Source organism: Microchirus variegatus (assembly GCF_963457635.1).
Source record: "Microchirus variegatus genome assembly, chromosome: 2".
In the NCBI taxonomy this organism is placed as follows: Eukaryota; Metazoa; Chordata; class Actinopteri; order Pleuronectiformes; family Soleidae; genus Microchirus; species Microchirus variegatus.
Window position 1 is genome coordinate 20717858 of NC_139803.1, and position 23652 is coordinate 20741509.

The 23652-nt window shown below is 41.2% G+C and overlaps 1 protein-coding gene across 1 annotated transcript in view; it reads right to left on the reverse strand.

Moving 5' to 3' along the window:
• Positions 1-1934: 1934 nt before the first annotated feature.
• taco1 (translational activator of mitochondrially encoded cytochrome c oxidase I) overlaps positions 1935-23652 on the reverse strand; it is a 153873-nt gene continuing 132155 nt past the window's right edge. Inside the window, exons 4-5 of the mRNA XM_083910317.1 lie at positions 12789-12951; positions 1935-2449 (exon numbers count right to left, since the gene is read on the reverse strand). Coding sequence (XP_083766443.1) covers positions 2240-2449; positions 12789-12951 — 373 coding nt within the window. The 3' untranslated portion in view covers positions 1935-2239. The remainder of the gene's footprint in view (positions 2450-12788; positions 12952-23652) is intronic.

Below are 23652 nucleotides of genomic sequence, written 5' to 3' on the forward strand. Positions count from 1 at the left end.
GATATGTGAGACCAGGGACACATCCTGAACAGGCAAAAGACGCACTAAACCGGAAGTAAAACATAACTTTGCAGCCACAGCCAAACATCTGCATGGACTGCAATGATAATAACTACAACTGCAAACAGTGAATGAACAAGAGACGAGCTTAGTGCATCTGTGAGACAGTCTGTCGGTATCTATGTGTGTGTCTGCGAGTCTCAGTTTGTGTTTGTTGTCAATTTTATCATTAATATATTTGTCTGTTTGTTTTTCTTCTGTTTCCCATGATTCTTCTTCATCAACACAGAGGGCCTGGAAGTGGAGAAGAGCAGCAGTTCCCATCTACCCTTGAATGCCAGAGTCCTCACCTGGATCCAAGAAGGTTTCTTATGGTTGCTTAGTAAATGTTTTTTTTAAGTTGCTGCATACCACAGGTTACAGTTCTCTTCACATTTATGGTAAAAGACAAACAAATGTTAAAAAGGTCAAAAAAGAAAGTGCAGTTTAAATGTAACTATCGAATATAGAATCAGTTAATCTTACCTTTTGATGTATAAGAAAAAAGAAAAATAAGTTAGTTTTCTTCAGGTGGTCTAGTTTTTTAAGATTAAATGGTAAACGTTACAGATGAAAATCTTTTTTTGATGTTGTGTCGGTTTGTGTCGGTGTGTCTGTGAGTCTGTCTATAATACTCATTTAATGAAGACATTCCTCAAATAAATGATAGCATGTACATGTTTATTACACTACAAAACATTGCTATTAATGCTACAAAATATATGACATGAAACAACCCTTTACTAAAAGAAGCAGAGAAATTCAGTAAAATTACTGTCTTATAATGAGGCTTTTACAGTTTAATAATGCCTTGTTTTTCAGTGAATGGGATTAGATGTAAAATAAGCAACCACTGTGTGTAAATTGTACAGGGAAAAATGGTTTTAATAAATGCTAATTTGGCTGAAGAGGGATGTTGAATTTACCAGTTTAGTATGTGATTTTTATAATGTTATTTTGTAAAGGATTACAGTTTTAAATTGTCAAATGTACAGTTTGTTCTGTAATGTGTTTTACACTACTGTATTTTTTACAATATTATTCTGGCAACCACAACTGCCAGTTTTTATTCTCAACTCAAAATGTCCCATGGTAGACTTGTGACCGGTTTTGCCATGGCTGGACACATAGTCAAGACATTGACAAGATTAGAAATAATGATTTTCATTCAAAATAATAGTTTTGCCCTTCAAACTGCTATCGTCAAAGAACCAGCAAAACTGTTTATGCACAACGCTTTTAACGTGATTAGCAAACACAATGTACCATTAGAACACTGGAGAGATGGTTGCTGGAAATGGGCCTCTATACACCTACAGTATCTACACATCTATAAAGCAAGTTGCGTTTGTGTGTCTGTGGGTATACCTCGCTGACTGGAAACTCCACTCCTCCACTGCTCCCTGGCACTGCTCCCTGGCATTGCTCCCTGGCATGCAAAAACAAAGTGTTCAAATGCATTTTTTGAGTCTCAAATATTTGTTTGCATTCAAAAACTTTTCTAAGATTGAAAAAGTTTTTTTTTTGATTTTTTTTTGATTGAAATGTTTTTGTTTGAAGCAACTTCTTTTTTGATTGAATTATAAAGACACAAATGTCCTACCCATTATATGGCCCAGACACAAAACAACATTACTTCAATCAAAGAAAACCTTCACTTCAATCAAAGAAAAACAGTATTGAAATGCAATGTTTTGGGTCTCAAATATTCTTTGATTGAAGTGATTTTTTTTTGATTGAAAATATATATTTTGATTGAAGCAAATGTTTATGATTGAATAATAAAGACACACATCTATCTCCATAGTTGAGGCCCTAGGTCCCTTTTGACCTAAATCATCTGTATAGTCTCTAAAAAGACCTTTGGACTCAGCTGATTTCAGCATCCTGACCACTGCAGTGTAATAATGAAATAAACAAAAACAAGGCTTTTAAATAATTTCCATTTTCTCTTATAGTTCACTTTATTTATGATCCTCGGTAAATCGTCACGTAACATCCCAACAAGGACCACTTTCATTTCTCCTCATTTTTCTTTCCAAAAAGACAGACAATATCCAACATCCAAGACATTCATCCTGGTAATGTCTGTTATCTTCTGATGACAGGCTGTTGTGTTGACACTAACTCATGTGCAAGATTGTCCAATGTGAAAATCAAACATCCCATGTATCCACCACCCTGTGTCCATAGGTCGTACTCAGCCATCAGCCTGGATGTTGTCCCACACTCGGACCACGTAAGGACAGTCACTGAGAGCCTCTATGAGTGTTGAAGCAGCGTTCAGCTGCTCCTGGTCCAGAGATGACATGGTGCTGGGAAGACACTCCAGCCCAGAAGACGAAATCTGGACTCCCACACTCTCCAATGAGACACGGACATGATTCAGCTGCGTGGTGTCACAGATAAACTGTAAATAGAGAAGAGATCAATCTGATATTATTTTGTGGACTGCAACTTTATCAACAATAAGGTGATGACTTGCCACTGGCTGTTTTTCCCCTTCACCAGCAAAGGACCTAAGTATATAGATGTTATAAAGGCTTCAACTAAATTAATTGTCAACATTTTTTTATAGTACTAAAAATAAGCAAATCTTCTCTGTTTTTTTGCTTTATAATTAACAAAGAAACAATTAAAGGTGAATCATTTTGGTTAGACATAATATATACTGTATATACAGTATATACATATTATAGTTAATTACAGTGAATATTTAGACGGATTTTGAAAGGCATAGATTGACTGTCTTTTCCCTGATTTCAGGGTGGTGCCCCAATCTAAAGTTTATTAATTGAATATTAATTAATTTTATTTTTTTTATCAATCAAATTATTGTCACTATTATTGATCACCAACATAATTGGTACCCCGTGTGAGAGTGGATCACAGCATAATGCTGCCCTAGTGAGGCTCTCAAATATACCACCTTTGTCACAACTGTACATGTACAAAACACCAGGCAACTTGTTGTTAAATTTAACTTGAATTCTTGGAGTTTCAACTCGCGAATAGCTGAATTTGACAGATTGGTTAACTAAACCTTCCTGATGGTGTATTGCTACTGCTAAGCGTGTTAGTGTGTGTTAGCATATGTGACCCGCGATAGACAAAGGGGTAGCAAGTCGGCCCAGCGCAAAACGAGTAAAACATGAAAAAAGTTTTGTTTTTTTTTCAAAATGAGGGATTTTTGTTTTTTTCAAAATTGTTCAACTTGAAGTTTGTAAGAAGCCAGTACATGCTTCAAATCACAGTATTGTGGGTCTTAAAACCATAAACTTTGTATTTTATTTAAAGTTGTTTGATTGCTGTGAATCATTCCTAGTTTGGGTGTGGCGATCTCACATTCCAGAGCTTTTGTTGTTTTTTCGGCCAATCAGCTGACAGTCACGGAGTCAGACAGTCGCAGTCCGTGAGGCAGCTGCTAGAGAGAGGGAGGGAGGGGGGAGAGATAGTGTGTGGAACTTTCCAGCAGTTATTGAGCGTGTGCAGTGTGAAATCATAGCTCGATTGTCAACAAAGCAGTCGTCATCAAAGCTTTGTTGAACAAAGGAGGGCAAGAAAACTGGACAATAAGTGATCTGTGGTTGAACTACTCAACAAAGACAGAGACAGCACTTCTGCTATATGTGAGTGAACTGTTAGCATTTTAAGCTAGCAATCTTTATGCTAACGTGTTAGCAGACTTCATCGTCACACAAACAACAAACAGATGGATTTTTCAGCAGCAGAAAGAGAGCAGGACATACACAGTAGTTGTCTGAGATGATGACGTGACGCCAGCACCGTGCTATATTCTTATGGGTGAGTTTTCATCTACGTTACATTAGGGTTCAGTCAGATACAGGGACGTTTTTTATTGTTATTGTTATTCACTAGCTCAAGCACAAACATGTGCTGATGTGCTTGAATCATGTGTGAATGACACAGCTTTGTGTATGAAGTATTGACTGTGATGCTAATGATTTAGCAACGAGTTGAGAGTTAGGACATTATCAGCTCATTCAGTAACAGACTGATCCATCCACACTACACCACAGAGCCACTTCAATGTATTTCATTAGTGTCTGCGGCGGCAAGGCAGTTTGATTTGATATTAGAAATATGTGACCCGCCATGGACCAACCGGGAACAAGTCGGCAAAGCGCAAAACGAGAAAAAACAGGAAAATTTTTTCAAAATTACACAAGTTGAAGTTTTGAAGAAGCCACTACATGCTTCAAATCACAGTATTGTGGGTCTTAAAACCATAAACTTTGTGTTTGAATTAAGGTGTGAATCGCTCCTAGTTTGGGTGAGGCGATCTCACATTCCAGAGCTTTTGTTGCTTTTTCAGCCAATCAGCTGCCGATCACGGAGAATACACATGGCTAATTAATATGTAGCTCTCACTCAGAGAGAGGAGTGAGGGGGAGAGATAGGCCTGGAACTTTCCAGCTAATGTATGCAGTGTGTGTGTGTGCAGTGCGAAATTAATGCGTGATTATCATCAAAGCAGTCATCATCAAAGCTTTGTTTGACAAAGGAAGGCAAAGAAAACCGGAGAATAAGTCAGCTGTAGCTGAGCTTCTTCACAAGGACAGAGAAAGCACAGAGACTGCTGGTGTGTGGACTGTTAGCATTTTAAGCTAGCGATCTTTATGTTATATAGCAGACTTCATCGTCACAAAAACAACAAACAGATGGATTATTCAGCGGCTGAAAGAGAGCAGGACAGACACGGTTGTTGTCTGAGATGATGACATGACGCCAGCACCGCTCTATCTCCTATCTAATTGGACATTTGGAGGCGAACAGACGTAAAACTGCGACGAAAAAGGAAGCACGCCCGGACCTCTTATCTGATCGGAGGCACTGAAGTCTGCCGGAATACCTTTCAGTTTCTTATGGGGTGAGTTTTCATTAACGTTATTAATCTATGTTATGTTAGTGTTCATTCAAAGTCACATACAGACGCACATAGGGACGCTGTCTTTTAATAATCCACTGTGCGTTTCATAACGCCGTTTGGCTACATTGTTATTAGCTATGCCTGCTTAGCTCGCTAGCTCGGTACTGTATTATTAAAATGAGAATGATGCGCACATAGAAACTTTTGTTCGGTCAGATGAGCGTATTATAAGCTGTAAGGGGAGCATGTCACGGCCCTCTTTGAGATTTTGTACACCCGCAGGTTCAGTTTGATAATTTAAATTTAATTTAATTTAATGTGATTCTTTTGGAAAAGTAAAATAATTATTTTCATTGTGGTTCTTGCTGTCAACAGGTAGTGGAACACAGCTCTCCTGAAAGTCGCATCAATATTTCGCAGCTTGTTGGAACGGCAGATGGCAGAGTGATAGTAAAGACCATTGACTGGCAGACACGTCTGAGTTCCCTACTTTCGAAAGCTCCCACAGATCAAGAGTTATCAGCAATTTAGGTATTTATATTCAAAATTCTGCATTTTATGAATAAAAAAATCACGAATGGACATAAAAGTGTTCCATGTGAACAGTGAGCCATGTTTTAAATATCCTGTTGTGTGCTTCTATTCTGTCACAGCTTTGATGCCAACAGACCAGGGGCCTCATGTACAAAGACTTGCGTGGATTTCCTACTAAATCTTGGCATACGCCAAAACCCAGAAACTGTCGTACGCTCAAATAAATTCAGATGTATCAAAGTGTGCGTACGCATGGATCCAAGCACGTTTCCTTTGTACATCCCAAATCAACGTGGAATTGAGCGCACATGCAGAGGTGCCAAACTCCTCCCTGTCCACGCTCCATTTACATATGCAAATCAATTTAAATAGGCCCTGCGATTCACCTCTTTGATCAAATAACGCACTGAACAAAGAAAAGTAAAGGAATTTCACACAGTCTGAGCAAGAGATTCTAGTGAATGAATGAAAACGCGCAGGAAGATTTTGTTTGACACCCTGTCAACAGGTATAAATATGACAAAAAAGACGTGAGTGGGAGTGTGTTTGAGTCTGTGGGATCAGAGCAGCGCACACACGCACGCACGCACGCACGCACACACAATACACTCACAATACACATCGCTCGTGCGTAAAGATGGCAGGACATTAAACACTTTGACTCAGGTTAAATTTTTTTGTTTATTATTTCTCACAATTAAAGAATGCAGAAGTGCGCCGCGGCTGATATTTGCAACTTTACGCCCGCTTTTACTGACATGAATACTGAACACAGAGAGACAATCAGGGGCTTGTTAGAAAGCTCTGTAGCTCTAATTTCACCAGCATAAAAAAGCAAAGTAAACCAAAAACATGATATGTGATCTGGTTTTCATCATACGGGACAATTAAAATAATAAACTATTTACTCACCCAGAAGCCACCCATCGCGCACTGTTCCAGCCTCCAGCCTGTTCAATTTGCGCATCACATATGATTTGAACATTGATGGAATGAAAATGTTTCCTATTAACGCAAACACATTCTGTGACGGTGCTTTTATAGCGATGTGTGTGCAGTCAATAGCTCCGATTACATTAGGGAAACCGGCTCTCGCTGAAAATTGCGCTTTAATGTTGGCCTGTTCAACAGCATTGTATGGGAGTGTGATGTACCTGGATGACATTCGGATGATTCCATCCCACACAGCGAGCATGGCTCGGCTCAGGGTTGACTGGCACACTCCTGACCGCATCGGCTTATGAGCCAATTATCATTGTTTGCAAGTAAATCCTCGCGTTCCCTAAATACTCGCTCACGTCAGATTGTTCATAAATGTGTCTCTGATGTGCACATGATGACTACATGTTTTCACATTATTAACAGTTTCCCAGCATCACCACTAAGTGTCGCCAAAGAGACAATAGCTGGAGAAACGGGCGTACGCCAGCCATGAAGTTGGCGTGGGCACCGCACATTTCCACGGTCATTTCACGTTTCATACATCTGAACGTGAGCGTGGAAAAGGACGTACGCCACGTTTTTGTGCGTGCGCAACCTTCGTACATGAGGCCCCAGGTGTGGTGCTTGCTCAAACTCACAGTGAGGCAGAGCCCCCTGTTGACAGTCTTCCTGTCCTGGCCCCACCTGGACTGACCATGGACAGGCAGATGTATTTTCTTTTTGGAAAAAATCAGGCCTTTCTGTTCTGATGAGGCAAAAGACTTCACATGCCCAGAACCAAAGGTTACAGCACAGAAGAGGAAGCAGAAGAGTGTTCGCTTGTGATGTCACCATTTAGCCGCATATCAACTGTGATGGACAGAGTGGGTACAGTCACATGGTGGGGGAGGAACTAGTATTGAAGATGATAATATAGTCCATGGTCTGGAAAATATTAAACTCTCCTTCATACACTGAGATATATTTTATTTGATATTTGAAGTATGTATCTATCTTTCACCTTTCTTGTTTCTCATTTTTATTCAAGTGCTTTTTGTAACAGAAGAATTTCCCTCTGGGGATCAATAAAGTAAATTCTGATTCTTATCAGTCCACTGAAGTACTTAAGGCAAATAATACTACATTGACATGAACTACATTCCTTCCTTTGTTTTCAAACTGCTACACTGTTTCTGTCCTGTGGGCTAATAGACATCAGATGTCACTGACAGCTAGACTGGGTGGGGGGTTGTGACCATTTTAATGTGATGCAAATAAGCAGCTATTGGCCTGGCTCCTCAAGAAGGTCAAAATCTTTCAGGCTGAATTTCTCCCTAAAGCAGTTTGAGGAGTGCCTACATTCAAATGGCCACATCTTCTTCAGAAATTATCGCCTGCCATATCGGAAATACATTCACCGTGGTTCCCGACGAAACTTCCACATTGATGACTCCACTGCCATAAACTCCATTTGGTCCACGAAACGCGTTGACCGAGAATCTCTACCCGCAAAGTGGACCACAGTGTGTTAGCTCGCATACCCAGAGCGGCGGCTAACGTTTGCTTATCCCACGACCGTTGCGACATCAAAGTAGGTTTAATTAACATCCGATCCCTCACAAGCAAAGGACGTCTGCTGCATGACCTGCTCCTCGACCGCAAGTATGACATTTTATGTCTAACTGAGACGTGGCAACAACTTAATGATTTCTCTCAGCTCAACGAAGCTACACCACCTGGGTTTGTTTACTCCAGTCAGCCCCGTCTCACCGGAAGAGGAGGAGGTCTCGTGATAATTTATCGCGAGACCTCGAAGATCTCGTCTCTCAAACTGACGACATACTCATCTTTTGAAGCCATGGCTCTTCAACTGAATGGTCCAACTCCCACTATTTTAGTCACTGTCTATCGTCCACCTAAGCCAAATAAGGATTTTATTGATGACTTCTCTGCTCTTTTCACCCACCTTACCTCACTCTGTCCCAATATAATTCTGCTTGGTGATTTTAACATCCATATGGACAAACCCAACGAAACCATCTCAAAGGATTTTACATCCTGCCTGGATGGTTTTGATTTTAAACAGTATGTTGATTTCCCCACCCACTCTAAAGGCCATATCCTAGATCTCGTATGCTGCTCTGGCATCACTCCCTTTTACTGTTCTGCCGATGACCTTACCATCTCTGATCACTTGTTAATATCTTTTAACGCTACCTTAAGATTAACGAAAGTTAAGCAGTCTCGGCTTATTTTTTTTAGAAACATCAAAAATATTAATTTAGCTGATCTCACCACAGGCATTAACAGCCTCCCCAGCCTCAGTTCTTCATCTACTCTTGATCAACTGGTTACCCACTATAATTATGGCCTCCATTCCCTGCTGAATTCACTTGCTCCTGTTAAAACTAGGACTGTGTCATTTACCAACGCTGCTCCCTGGTTCACACCGCATCTACGACAACTTAAAGTCAAGGGACGGCAACTAAAGAGGCTCTTAAAGAAAACCGGACTCTCCGTTCACAAAGAAATGTATCACACCCACATCCTTCTCTACAAAGACACAATATCCTCAGTCAAATCTCAATACTATGCAGGTTTAATCAGTGCCGGTAATGGGAATACTCGAGCCCTGTTCTCAGTCCTTAACAACACACTACGCCCTCCGACCTCACTTCCTGCACAGTTCTACTCCTCAGATCACTGCAACTCCCTAATGTTATTCTTCAATGAAAAAATACACAGGATCCATCAGCAGCTGACCCCTCAAATCCCCTGCATTCCCTCTCCTCCGGAAGCTAGAGAATCCCAAGCATTCTCTAGCTTCCAACTGCCCTCTGCTGCTGACATTTCGGATCTCATCCTGAAATCTAAAACATCTACCTGTCAACTTGATCCCCTCCCTACCTCCTTAGTCATTTCCTGTCTACCCTCCTTGTTACCTCTGATAACTGCTATCATTCACTCCTCCCTCACCTCTGGTTCTGTACCGTCCACTCTTAAATCTGCTGCTGTTACACCTATACTTAAGAAACCCGGTTTAGACCCCAGTGACTTTAATAACCTGCGACCAATCTCCAACCTACTATTTCTCTCCAAGATTCTGGAGAAAGCAGTGGCTTTACAGATACATGCTTATCTCCATAGCAATAACCTTTACGAACAGTTCCAGTCTGGATTCCGCCCACGTCACAGCACAGAAACAGCCCTCCTTAAAATTACTAATGACCTACTGTTGGCAGCTGACTCCGGCCTATTATCCATCCTTATCCTCCTTGATCTGAGTGCGGCCTTCGACACAATCTCTCATACCACCCTCCTCGACAGACTACAATCTATTGGCATCTCCGACACGCCCCTGGAGTGGTTTAAATCTTATCTCTCTGGCCGCACCCAGTTTATCCAGTTGAAAACCTTCACATCCCAACCGTCTCCCCTCTCCTCTGGTGTTCCCCAAGGCTCTGTACTTGGCCCCATCCTGTTCACTATCTATCTCCTCCCCCTTGGTCAGATCTTCCGGAAATTCAATATCCACTTCCACTGTTATGCTGACGACACCCAGCTCTACCTTTCTTCCAAACCCACCTCCACCTTCCCGCCCTCCTCCCTCTGTAACTGTCTACAAGAAATCAAAACCTGGTTCTCTTCCAATTTCCTGAAACTCAACAGTGATAAAACCGAGGTTCTCCTCATAGGTTCCAAATCCACTCTCGCCAACACTCAAAGTTTCACCATCCCCATCGATAACTCCTTTGTTTCCCCCTCCCTACAGGTTAAGAGTCTGGGTGTCGTCCTTGACGGCACTCTCTCATTCCAGACCCACATCAATAACACCACTCGGTCTGCCTATTACCACCTACGCAGCATCAACCGTCTGCTATCCTGGTCCACTCCCTGGTCACATCCCGCCTGGACTATTGTAAATCCCTCCTTATTGGTCTTCCCCACAAGTCCATTTATAAACTCCAATTGGCTCAGAACTCTGCTGCCCGGATCATCACCAGGATCCCTTCTATCAATCACATCACTCCTGTTCTGCAACAGCTTCACTGGCTTCCAGTTAAATTCCGCATCGATTTCAAAATTCTGCTTCTCACCTTCAAGGCCATCCACAACCTCTCTCCCCCATACCTCTCTGACCTCCTTCAGACCAACACCCCTTCCCGGACACTAAGATCTGGCTCATCTATCAGCCTCATTGTGCCTCCTGCCCGTCTGACCACCATGGCGGCCAGAGCAAGGCAAGGCAGGCAACTGCTTGGGGCCCCGAGCCGATAGGGGGGCACCCGACACTCGGAGCCTAAATCCATAAGTGACCAGCCGCACACTGTCCCCCTTAAACTACAATGGTTGATTTGCAGTGACATCTCAGTCGGAAACCTCCCTAACGGGGCCCCACGTCAATTCACGTTAACCTGTGTGAAGTTATAGTTCTGCAAGTTGTAAATGAATCTGAAGTAAAATTAAGAGTAGTTATCAATCAGGTAGTTAGAAGAGGAAGAAAAAAGAAAAAAAGACACACCGTTGTAAGTGGCGCTACTGGCACAGATAATGATATAATCATAACATTAACAGTCATTGTCTAACTAACAGGGACACAGACTTGAACAGCAGCTAACATTAGCATCAAAATGCTAGCTGACGCTAACTCGTAGAAGCAGTGCTTCAAAAGTGGTGATGAGGAAATGCCTGCTGTGGGTTAAGTACCACCAAGAAAACTATTTAACTTCTATACTTAATTTTTTTTAATATAATGTGAGTTACAGTGCAATGAATAATTTTTTTAAAGTTGTTTTTTTTAAAGTTATTTACAGTATTTTATTTTTTCTATTTATTTATATTGTCTTATAATGTGGGTTCTTTACAATGTAATGTTTATTTTTTAAGTTTGTATAGGTTTTTTTTTAAAAGTTATTTACAATATTTCATTGTTCGTTACATTTATATTTTCACATACTTTATTTATCTCTCTGTTCCTACAACAATATAAAGAGAAAATTTGAATTTTTCTGGCATATTTACGAATGGTAATTAATCGTGATTAATCCACAGCTACCCTGTGATTAATCTGATTAAAAATGTTAATCTTTTGACAGCCCTAATATTTTGTTTTCATGAAACAACAAAAACAGATGATGGAAATAAAGTGGTATGCAAAAGTTTGGGCACCCCTGTAAATTTTCATGATTTTCCTTTATAAATCATTGGTTGTTTGGATAAGACATTTCAGTTAAATATAGGACACAAACACAGTGATATTTGAGAAGTGAAATAAAGTTTATATGATTTACAGAAAGTCTGCAATATCAGCAGATTATGGAGAACAGTGTCCAGAAATTGGTGACAAAGTTGAAGCTGTGCCGGGTCAAACTATCAAACCTGACTGAACTGGAGATGTTTTGTAAAGAAGAATGGTCCAAAATACCTTCATCCAGAATCCAGACTCTAATTGAAAGCTATAGGAAGCGTTTAGAGGCTGTTATTTCTGCAAAAGGAGGATGCACAAATGACACAGAAAGTGTAAATCTTTGAGGCTAAAATTCTCCCTAAAGCAGTCTGAGGAGTGGCTACATTCAAATGGCCATATCTCCTTCAAATTTGTGCACAGACCAGCTGCAAAGAGCTGGGACTGTCTATTTATTCAGGCCAGGTGGACTTTTCCTGCACCCTGCTAGTGGTTCACAGGATGATTTTCCCCGTGCATAGTTCCCACCTCCGTTACCTGCAGAAGAGGAAGTGGCGATTCGCGCACACTCCTATCGATGTCCCTGTCGCGAGCCGTTGTGCAAACACTGCTCTCAGTAGACCACACATAATCAGGCTCCTCATTCCTCCCTACTATGTGCAATATACTGTAAATTTACACACGTACAATATACTTGTATAATTTCCCATGTTCAATCTTTGTTTATAATGCAAATATCAAGCCCATACTGTGTATATTCTGCAAACTGTATGTAATGTACATTCTACATTCTCTATTTTTATATAGACTTAGTGTTAATATCTTTCTGTTCTGAACAGGCAGATTGTTCCAGTCAAAATGTCATTCCATCTTTTTAATTAACCAGCATTTCTTTCACGAGTGACATACAAAATCCTGCCTAACTCTCTAACAGACTATCTATTTTTTCAATGTGGAGCTGCATCTTTCCTTATGACTTATTATGATCTTATAATCTTAAAATAATTATTCATCTATCTGCAATGTTTCTGACCAAGTGCAGACAGAAGTCTTTGCTGTAATATCTTGAATTGCAATTATTTTGGTTCGGACAATTGTGGCAGGAAATGTTTATATTGTCCCATAGCTAGTGGAAATCATTCTTATTAAAATTATTCACCAGCTTAACCCATCACAGCCACTAATTTATTCATGGGTATGTGAGACTTTTGCTCTGACCTTCAGGAGACGCTGCTCATCCTCATCCTCACTCTCATGGACGTCTTCAGCTCCAGCCTCAATGGCCAGCTCCAGAGCTTGCTCCATGGAGATGGTCTTGCCAGCTGATGTCAAGACTCCCTTCCTGCTGAAGCTGTGGTGTGCTCTCTCTGACAGTGCCCCACTGTGGACAAGCAAAGAATCACCTGAAAATTTAGTGACCCAACAGTGTGTGACATGAAAGGTCAAGTCTACCTATACAGTGGTATGCAAAAGTTTGGGCACCCCTGTAAAATGTAATGTTTTTCCTTTATAAATCATTGGTTGTTTGAATAAGATATTTCAGTTAAAGGAATACTTCACTGATTAGCATGTGGCTTTGTATTGCTAGAATAGCAATATTATAATATAATATATATATATTTTTTTAAAGTGTGCTTCGCTCCCTCATTTTTCCCCTGATTTCTAAAAAATAGTATTTGTGTTCAGCGTCATATGACATACTTGGAAGTGACCCATTAATTTGAGATTTGAACTAAAACACTAGTTCTACACTTTTTCGGCCTGGCACTGGCCGGATCTGGAGCAACTTGGACCGGCCGGAGCGAGCGGCAGCGTCCAGAGCCGCCCTCGCTCCTACTTGGCCGGGAGGGCAACGGGGTTAGCGGGCGCCGGCCCGGTGGATGAAGGAAATGGGATAAACGGTCGCCTCAGTATAAAGTGAGTATTTTGTTTTATATTTATTTTTACCATCACATTTATCCATGTTTATACGTAATGCCAGCTGAGCTAATGTTGGCATATTTACAGTTCATTTACATCTATGCTAATCTAAGAACAGATACTTTGATTCGCTAACGTTATAATCATTGTTTTACAGACAGTCATATCACCACACAGCTTACCATCACTTCGTGGAGTGGATCCACAGACTGGGGAATCGTCTTGTTTTACCTGCCTGCGTTGTTCAGAAGAACATACGCAGCTCATGAAAACAGTACTGGGTCTATGAAGACTATTGATAATAAGTCTGATTTTTCTTTTTATGACTATTAATATTAAAAATGTAAATTCATATATGTTGTGGTTTATTTTCTTGCCCTTAGTGTTCCTCCATTACAGTATTATTAGATGAAAAGTGATTTAATTTGGAGAAAAGGATTGATGATCACTTCAGAATTAGAGCTACTTTGTTTACTGATGACAACTTAATTCTTATTGAGTAACTCTAACTTGTCTAGTATAGTAACAAAATCAGTAACTATTCAGCCTCCTTCCACAAGTCTTTACTTTACACAAGTGTACAAATGCATGCAGGGTGTGAAGGTGAAAAAAATAACTTTATTATTCACAAAGGAAAATGTTTTACCATCATATCCAAGAGTACAAATTAAAATCAACAAGGAGCCAAATCTAAAAGCATGTCTAACACAATATGCAAACAAAAAAAAAAATAATGAAACATGTAGAGCGGTGTCAGAATCTGATGTGGGACAGCTGGAGGAGTCACAGTGGTGAAGAGAAGCAGAGCTGGATGCTGTGAAGAGTTTCTCCAAGACTTGAATAAACCATGCTTCAACTGTAAAGGACAAGGAATACAATTACACATAAAATATGAACGAAGATTTTACTTTTTTTCAGGAAAACAAACCTTTCAGCAAAATATACCAAGTGGGTGAGCTGTGAACATTATAATGTTGTCTATAAAGGCGTCTTGAACAAACATGAATAACAATAAAACATTTGAATAACACTGACATTATTCTCCAGCGAAAGCAAGGTGCCTTTACTTTGCTAACATATTTACGTGTATATAACGTGTTATTGTCTATCAAACGTTACTTTTACAACGTTGTCACTTCACTGCCGACAACCATATCACATATACTATGAGCAGAAATAGAGTGGAGTATTAGCGACAGTCTTACTTCTCAGTGACGTCTTCCTGCTCGAAATGGAGACCGTGAACCCTCTGTTTCCAGGTTTGTCTTCGGTGTCTTCTCAAAAACGCCAAAGAAGCTTAGCATAGCCGACTTGAAGCTTTCACCACTCTGAATCTCAAATAATGGGAACTTACTGCTTGTCCTTTCGTTGTTTTTACTACACGTCCCGGTACAATTTAGCACCATAGAAAAAAAACCTGTGTAATTTGCAGGTCCGTAATTTATTCACCAACTAATTCATCAAGGAGGGAGTTGTGTAAACTTAACACAACTCACGCTATCCGCTTGTAATAATGGAGGCCAGGCAGTGCTGCTGCGAGAGTTCCAGCCGCAAGCGAGCGCGACGTGCAGAGCATTCTTGGAGTTGTTGTCGTTTGTGTACATGAGCAATAAAGAAATTTTTCTGCCTTTCTCGGCCAAGGGGGCACTTTCTTCAAATATTATTTCTAGGGCTGTCTTTTTTTAATCAGATTTTTAATCAGATTAATCACAGGGTAGCTGTGGATTAATCACGATTAATTACCATTTGTAAATATGCCAAAAAAAATCTAATTTTCTCTTTATATTGTTGTAGGAACGGAGAAATAAATAAAGTATGTGAAAATATAAATGTAAAGAACAATAAAATACTGTAAATAACTTGTAAAAACATATACAAACTTAGTAAAAAATAAACATACATTGTAAAGAACCCACATTATAAGACAATATAAATAAATAGAAAAAATAAAATTCTGTAAATAACTTTTAAAAAAACTATACATTGCACTGTAAATAACTCACATTATAAACAAAATATAAAGTATAGAAGTTAAATAGTTTTCTTGGGGGAACTAAACCCACAGCAGGAGAAGCAGTGCTTCTACTAGTTAGCGTTAGCGTCAGCTAGCATTCTGACACTGCTGTCTGTGTCCCCGTTAGTTAGACAGTGACTGTTAATGTTATGATTATATCATTATCTGCGCCAGTAGCGCCACTTACAACTGTGTGTCTTTCTTTCTTTTTTCTTCATCCTCATTTTTTCTTCCTCTTCTAACTTCCTGATTGATAATTCCTCTTCATTTTCCTTCAGCTTCACACAGGTTAGCGTGAGGTGACGTGGGGCCCCTTTAGGGGGGTTTCCGACCGAGATGTCAATGCTAAATCAACCCTTTTTGTTTAAGGGGGGCGGGGATGCAGCTGGTCACTGATGCATTTAGGCTCCGAGTGTCGGGAGCCCCCCTATCGGCTCGGGGCCCCAAGCAGTTGCCCACCGCCTTGCCTGTTCATAAACTGCACCTCTACCCGTAGCGCGATGAAAGTGCGTTAATGCGCTAAAAAAAAATGAACGCGTTAATTAATCATCCTGCGTTAACGCGTTAATTTTGACAGCCCTAATTATTTCACATTTCTATTCCATAGATGACCCATTTTTAATAGACATTCACCTTCCCAGCTGTGAAATATCTCTTTAAACATATCATATATGAGACAAGCACAGTGATATTTGAGAAGTGAAATTTTATATTTATATGATTTACAGAAAGTGTGCAAGAATTATTTAAACAAAATTAAGCATGTGCATATGTTTAGGGACCACAAAAGAAACATTTTGTGCATCCTCCTTTTGCAGAAATAACAGCCTCTAAACGTTTCCTATAGCTTCCAATTAGAGTCTGGATTCTGGCGGAAGGTATTTTGGACCATTCTTCTTTACAAAACGTCATGTTTGATGGTTTCCGAGCATGGTCAGTCCGCTTTAAATCACAATTTTCAATAATATTCAGGTCTGGGGACTGAGATGGCCATTCCAGAACGTTGTATTTGTTCCTCTGCATGAATGCCTTAGGATTAAAGGATTTTTATTTGTCACATGTTGACGGTTACACGGTAACACACAGTGAAATGTTACTTTAGAGTCGCTCTGATGCTGAATATTTACTTCAATTTAACTTCCATCCATCCATCCATCATCTACCGCTTCATCCTCCACCAGAGGGTCGCGGGGGGTGCTGTGCCTATCTCAGCAGATTTCAATTTAACTTAAATATGGTAAAAAAAATATATATATAAATATAAGCTGTAAATAAAGTGACAGGAAAAGTGACAGTGCAGTATAGCCATAGTGCAAATTGTCCATAGTTATAGTTATTGTGTGAGAGGCATGTTCTGGTTGAGGAGCCTTATGCTATGGGGATAAAAGCTCCTCCTCAGGTCTTTCTGTACAGGTTGTCAGGCTGCAGAACGTTTGCATGAGTTTAGCAGCATGAACAGTTTGTTGCTGGGGTGGTAAGTGTCCTTAAGAATCTTGGTGGGTGTGCTCCAGCAGCGTCTGGTGTAAGTGTCCTGCCGAGATGGTATATGTGTGACCCGCCACGGACCAAGCAGGAATAAGTCGGCAAATCGCAAAACGAGAAAAAACAGGAAAAAGGTTTTGTTTTTTTTCAAAATTAGGGATTTCGGTTTTTTTCAAAATTACACAAGTTGAAGTTTTGAAGAAGCCACTACATGCTTCAAATCACAGTATTGTGGGTCTTAAAGGGGAAATAAGTAGTTTATAGTGCCATCTAGAGGAAAGGCTGAAATTTACGTTACAAAGACCTGCTGCTCTGCTCACCCCCTCCCTTCCCTGAGCGCTACGGTATCCGCAGCTGGTCAAATGTCGTCCTCGTCGTCTTTCTCCGTGTCAGCAGATGAGGTTCGTGAGGTGAGGGAGAGGGCGAGCTACCGCGTCCGTAGCAGACGAAGCGGAGAGAGGAGGCGGGACTTCCGCTACAAGTAAAGAGACGCTTTTTGTTTTGTTCTCTCGCGTTTGTCCTTACAGGCTCCGGTAGAAACATGGCGTCTCGCTGCTAACAGTGGCTATGCAACCGCGGTCCGCGGTCATGTTATTTAACATGACTTTTTGAAACACTACGAAAATGAAACAAAAACTATTATACAGCGACTAGACAATGCAGGAGCACATAATATGTATAAAATAGTGGATTTTGGGTTATATAAACCCATAAATACTACATATTGTACCTTTAAAACCATAAACTTTGTGTTTGAATTAAGGTTGTTTTATCGCTGTGAATCGCTCCTAGTTTGGGTGTGGCGATCTCACATTCCAGAGCCTTTAGCAGACTTCATCGTCACAAAAACAACAAACAGATGGATTATTCAGCGGCTGAAAGAGAGCAGGACACACACGGTAGTTGTCTGAGATGATGACATGATGCCAGCGCCTCTCTATCTCCTATCTAATTGGACATTTGAAGGCGAACAAACTGCGACGAAAAGGAAGCACGCCGGACCTCTTATCTGATTGGAGGCACTGAAGTCTGCCGGAATACCTTTCAGTTTCTTATGGGGTGAGTTTTCATTAACGTTGTTAATCTATGTTATGTTAGTGTTCATTCAAAGTCACATACAGACGCACATAGGGACGCTGTCTTTTAATAATCCACTGTGCGTTTGATAACGCCGTTTGGCTACATTGTTATTAGCTGTGCTTGCTTAGCTCCCTAGCTCGCTAGCTCGGCACTGTATTATTACAATGAGAATGATGCGCACATCGAAAGTTGTGTGTCGTATTATAAGCTACGATCATCTGATCGATATGTACGGGAGCATATGACCTCTGCTGTGCAAGAATAACGTGTGGATAACACACTTCTGGTGCGTTTCAGAACGTTATGTTATTATCTATACTAGAGATTGGCTAGCTCACTATTGGCGTGTTAAAAATAATACGCACTTTGAAACGTGTGTTTGGTCAGATGAGCGTATTATAAGCCGCAAGGGGAGCATGTCACGGCCCTCTTTGAGATTTTGTACACCCGCAGGTTCAGTTTGATAATTCAAATGCTTTGAGACGAAACTCCTGTGTTCGAAACCTAACATTGCATTGAATGATGTGTGATTGCCACACCTTTGCATGCATGAATCACACATGTGATTAACACAATGTGTGATGAACGTGTTAATTACACATGCGATTCATGCACATAAAGGTGTGGCATTCACACATCATTCAAGCAATACTACTGATCAATCTATACTGATTCAGTGATAAAGTGCCTGTTAACATGAACCATGATCTGAAACAAGTATTTATTTTTTTTCAGAATCCTGGGCATAAGGATTGGCATGTGAAGTTGCTGCCAACCCATGTGTCCAAGGCCTCAGTGTGGCGTCTATACATGAGGTTGGCTAAGGCTCTTGGTATGTGTAAAAATGGATTTCTATATATATATATAATAGCCAAATGCTTATATTGACCAGTAACACTATGAGCCATTAGAATGAACATAAACATAATATTTGTCTTGTCAGGTGAACATGCAGTTTGTAAATCAAGCTTCAAAGCACTGTCGTCAAGTAAAGGGAGCAATGAAGTCATCAGCTACATGCATCATTTCTTCAGCAACTTTGGAGTTGGAGAAACAGATGTGGATCTTCATTGTGACAACTGCAGTGGACAAAACAAAAACAACTTCATGCTCTGGTACGGTGCCAGGTGGGTTGGACACAAGCTTCACTCCACACTCAGCATCCACTTCCTGATTGTTGGCCACACCAAATTTGCCCCTGACTGTGGCTTTGGACTAATCAAGCAAGCATTCATAAGGACCAGAGTTAATACTTTGGCAGACATCGCTCAGGTTAGTTCATTTTATTAGGCTGTAATATGTAATGTGTAAAATGTGATTTTTTTTGGAAAAGTAAAATAATTATTTTCATTGTGGTTCTTGCTGTCAACAGGTAGTGGAACACAGCTCTCCTGAAAGTCGCCTCAATATTCCGCAGCTTGTTGAAACGGCAGATGGCAGAGTGATAGTAAAGGCCATCGACTGGCAGACACATCTGAGTCCCTACTTTCAAAAGCTCCCACAGATCAAGAGTTATCAGCACTTTAGGTATTTAGATTCAAGCTTCTGCATTTTATAAATAAAAAAATCATGAATGGACATAATAGTGTTCCATGTGAACAGTGAGCCATGTTTTAAATATCCTGTTGTGTGCTTCTATTCTGTCACAGCTTTGATGCCAACAGACCAGGTGTGGTGCTTGCTCAAACTCACAGTGAAGCAGAGCCTATCGAGTTTCAGCTACTGCGCAACCCAGGAGTTCTGTCCCCTGTTGACGGTCTTCCTGTCCTGGCCCCACCTGGACTGACCATGGACAGGCAGACGTATCTTTTTGAAAAAATCAGGCCTTTCTGTTCTGATGAGGCAAAAGTCTTCACATGCCCAGCACCAAAGGTTACAGCACAGAAGAGGAAGCAGAAGAGGGTGCGCTTGTGATGTCACCCTTTAGCCGCATATCAACTGTGATGGACAGAGTGGGTACAGCCACATTGTGGGGGAGGAACTGGTACTGAAGATGATAATATAGTCCATGGTCTGGAAAATAGTAAACTCTCCTACACACACTTAGATATATTTGATTTGATATTTGAAGTATGTATCTATCTTTCACCTTCCTTGTTTCTCATTTTTATTCAAGTGCTTTCTGTAACTGAAGAATTTCCCTCTGGGGATCAATAAAGTAAATTCTGATTCTTATCAGTCCACTGAAGTACTTACAGCAAATAACACTACATTGACATGAACTACATTCATTCCTTTTTTTTTTTTTTTAAACTGCTACACTGTTTCTGTCCTGTGGGCTAATAGACATCAGATGTCACTGACAGCTAGACTGGGTGGGGGGTTGTGACCATGTTAATGTGATGCAAATGAGCAGCTATTGGCCTGGCTCCTCAAGAAGGTCAAAATCTTTCAGGCTGAATTTCTCCCTAAAGCAGTTTGAGGAGTGCCTACATTCAAATGGCCACATCTTCTTCAAAAATGATCAGCTGGGCTTTTGCCCATCTGCAAAAGCGTTCACAAGTCTACTTAGGGACATTTGGAGTTATTTACAGATTCAGAAAGTGTGATTTCTAAGCTTTCCAACAATGTCAAACACATGTCCATCTGATCATTTTTGAAGAAGATGTGGCCATTTGAATGTAGGCACTCCTCAAACTGCTTTAGGGAGAATTTTAGCCTCAAAAATTTACAACTTCTGAGAGCCAAGAGACAGAATCATCACATTTACATGCACAACCCCCTCCTGGTCTAAGCTGTCAGTGAAACCACACCCTGCTCTGTATGAGCACAGATACTATTGTTGTGAGCTACACTGCTACACAGAACAATATATATACACAATACATGAAAAAACTGGACATAATATCCTCTTAAGATTTGAAATGAAATAACCTAAAAAAAATGGGGGGGGGGGGGCTTATTCTGTTATCATTTGTGTAGTCATACAGTGGTATGCAAAACCCTGTAAATCTTCATGATTTTCCTTTATAAATAATTGGTTGTTTGAAAAAGACATTTCAGTTAAATATATCATATAGGAGACAAACACAGTGATAATTGAGACGTGAAATAAAGTTCCTATAATAAAGGAAGATCATGAACATTTACAGGGGTGCCACTACCATACCACGCATACCACTGTATTTCCATCATCTGTTTTTGTTGTTACATGAAAACAAAATATACTATATATACTTAAGAGAGAAGGATCAAAGACAGACACATATTTCTAATATCAAATCAGACACTAATGAAATACTTTGAAGTGGCTCTGTGGTCTAGTGTGGTCTGTTCCTGAATGAGCTGATAATGTCCTAACTCACAACTCAAAGCATTAGCATCAGTTTGTTGTTTTTGTGACGATGACGCTAAGATCGCTAGCTTAAATGCTAACAGTCCACACACCAGCAGTCTCTGTGCTTCCTCTGTCCTTGTGAAGAGTACGTTCAGCCACAGTTCAGATATTGTCCTGTTCTCCTTGCCTTCCTTTTTTCAACAAAGCTTTGATGATGACTGCTTTGATGATAATCACGCTTTGATTTTGCACACGCACACACGCAGCCCAGGCACTCTCTCTCTCCCCCTCCCTCTCTCTGCGTGCATATTAATTAGCCATGTGTATTCTCCGTGATCGCCAGCTGATTGGCTGAAAAAGCATCAAAGGCTCTGGAATGTGAGATCGCCACACCCAAACTAGGAGCGATTCACAGCGATAAAACAACCTTAATTCAAACACAAAGTTTATGGTTTTAAGACCCACAATACTGTGATTTGAAGCATGTAGTGGCTTCTTCAAAACTTTAACTGTGTAAATTTGAAAAAAAACGGAAATCCCTAATTTTGAAAAAAAAAATGTTTTCCTGTTTTTTCTCGTTTTGCGCTTTGCCGACTTGTTCCCGCTTGGTCCGTGGAGGGTCACATATCTGAGCCGATGCAGCGCTTGGGTGCTTTCACCACTTTCTGCATGGCCTTACGGTGCTGGGCTGTGCAGTTTCCAAAGCAGAAACAGATGCTTGTTGTTAATACGCTTTCAACAGCAGCTGTACAGAAGGTTTTCAGGATCTTAGTGGAGTCCCTGAACCTCCTCAGCTGTCTCAGGTGGTACAGCCGCTGTCTCGCCTTTTTGACCTGGGTGTCAGTGTGGATGGACCAGGTGAGCTCATCCAAGAGTTGAACTCTGAGGTACTTGATATTATTTACCACATCCACTGGAGCACCGTCAATGAAGAGAGGGGAGTGGCAGTGCTGATGCTTCCTGTAGTACACAACCATCTCCTTGGTTTTGCTGACGTTCAACTGGAGGCAGTTATCCTGGCACCATTTCTCCAGGATCGCCACCTCCTTCCTGTAGGCTGTCTCGTCGTTGTTGGAGATGAGAACCAGCACTTCTGTGTCGTCAGCAAACTTGACAGTGGAGTTGGAGGTTTGAGTGGCCACACAGTCATGGGTGTACAGTACAGCAGGGGACTCAATACACAGCCTTGTGGTAATCCAGTGTTGAGGGTGGTGGTGTCAGAGATGCAGCTGCCCACCCTGACAACTTGTGGTCTGTCTGTTAGGAAGTCCAGCACCCATCTGCACAGCTGGGTGTTCAGTTCTAGGTCCCTCAATTTGTTGATCAGTCTGAGCGGAATCACGGTTTTGAGAGTTGAACTATAGTCAATAAACAGCAGTCTCACATAATTCCCACTCCTACTGTCAACATGAGTGAGGGTGGTGTGCAGAATGTGGATGATGGCATCCTCAGTGGATCTGTTTGGACGGTACGCAAACTGCAGAGGGTCGATGGAGCTGGGGTGTAGGAGCAGATGGAGTCCTTTTCAAGCCTCTCAAACACCTTCACGACTACTGATGTAAGTGGCACAAGTCATTCAGGCTCGAGGGCTTGTTGTGCTTTAGTACTGGCACAATGGTGGATTATTTTGAGGCATGCAGGGACCATGGACTGAACCAGACTCATTAAAGATGTCAGTGAAGGCACCAGTCAGCTGATCTGCGCAGCTTTTCAGTACACGCCCGAAATCCCCCCAGGCCCAGCTGATTTTTTGATGTTCACCCGTTTCAGAGCTCTGCGTACCTCCTGTGCCGTCACGGACACTGTCGCCGTTTTGATTATGTCATCTGCATGCTCCCATGAGTTGTAATCAGTTCTGTCCTCGAATTGGTCATAGACAGGTGACTTTAACAAAGCCAATCTCACAAAAGTTATGCCGAACATTTCCAGCATGTGACATTCGCGACCAGGGGAGGTAACACGCTGGACCACTGCTATACCCTTCTTAAGGACAGCTACAAAGCCACAGCACTGCCGGCTTTCGGTAAGGCAGACCACGCCGCCATCTTCCTCATGCCGGAGTATAAACAGAAGCTAAGAGCGGTTGCCCCGGCAATGAGGCAGGTCTGCCCAATCAGAAGCCACGCTACAGGACGCACTATGTGACGTGGACTGGGACATGTTCAGGGAGTCCTCCGGCGATGACGTCAGTCTGTTAACGGAAGTGGTGACGGACTTCATTGCTAAGCTTATAGATGACATTGTCCCCATGGTGACTGTGTAGAGAGTCAGCAGCTACAGGTACCTCGGTGTCCACATCTCTGAGGACC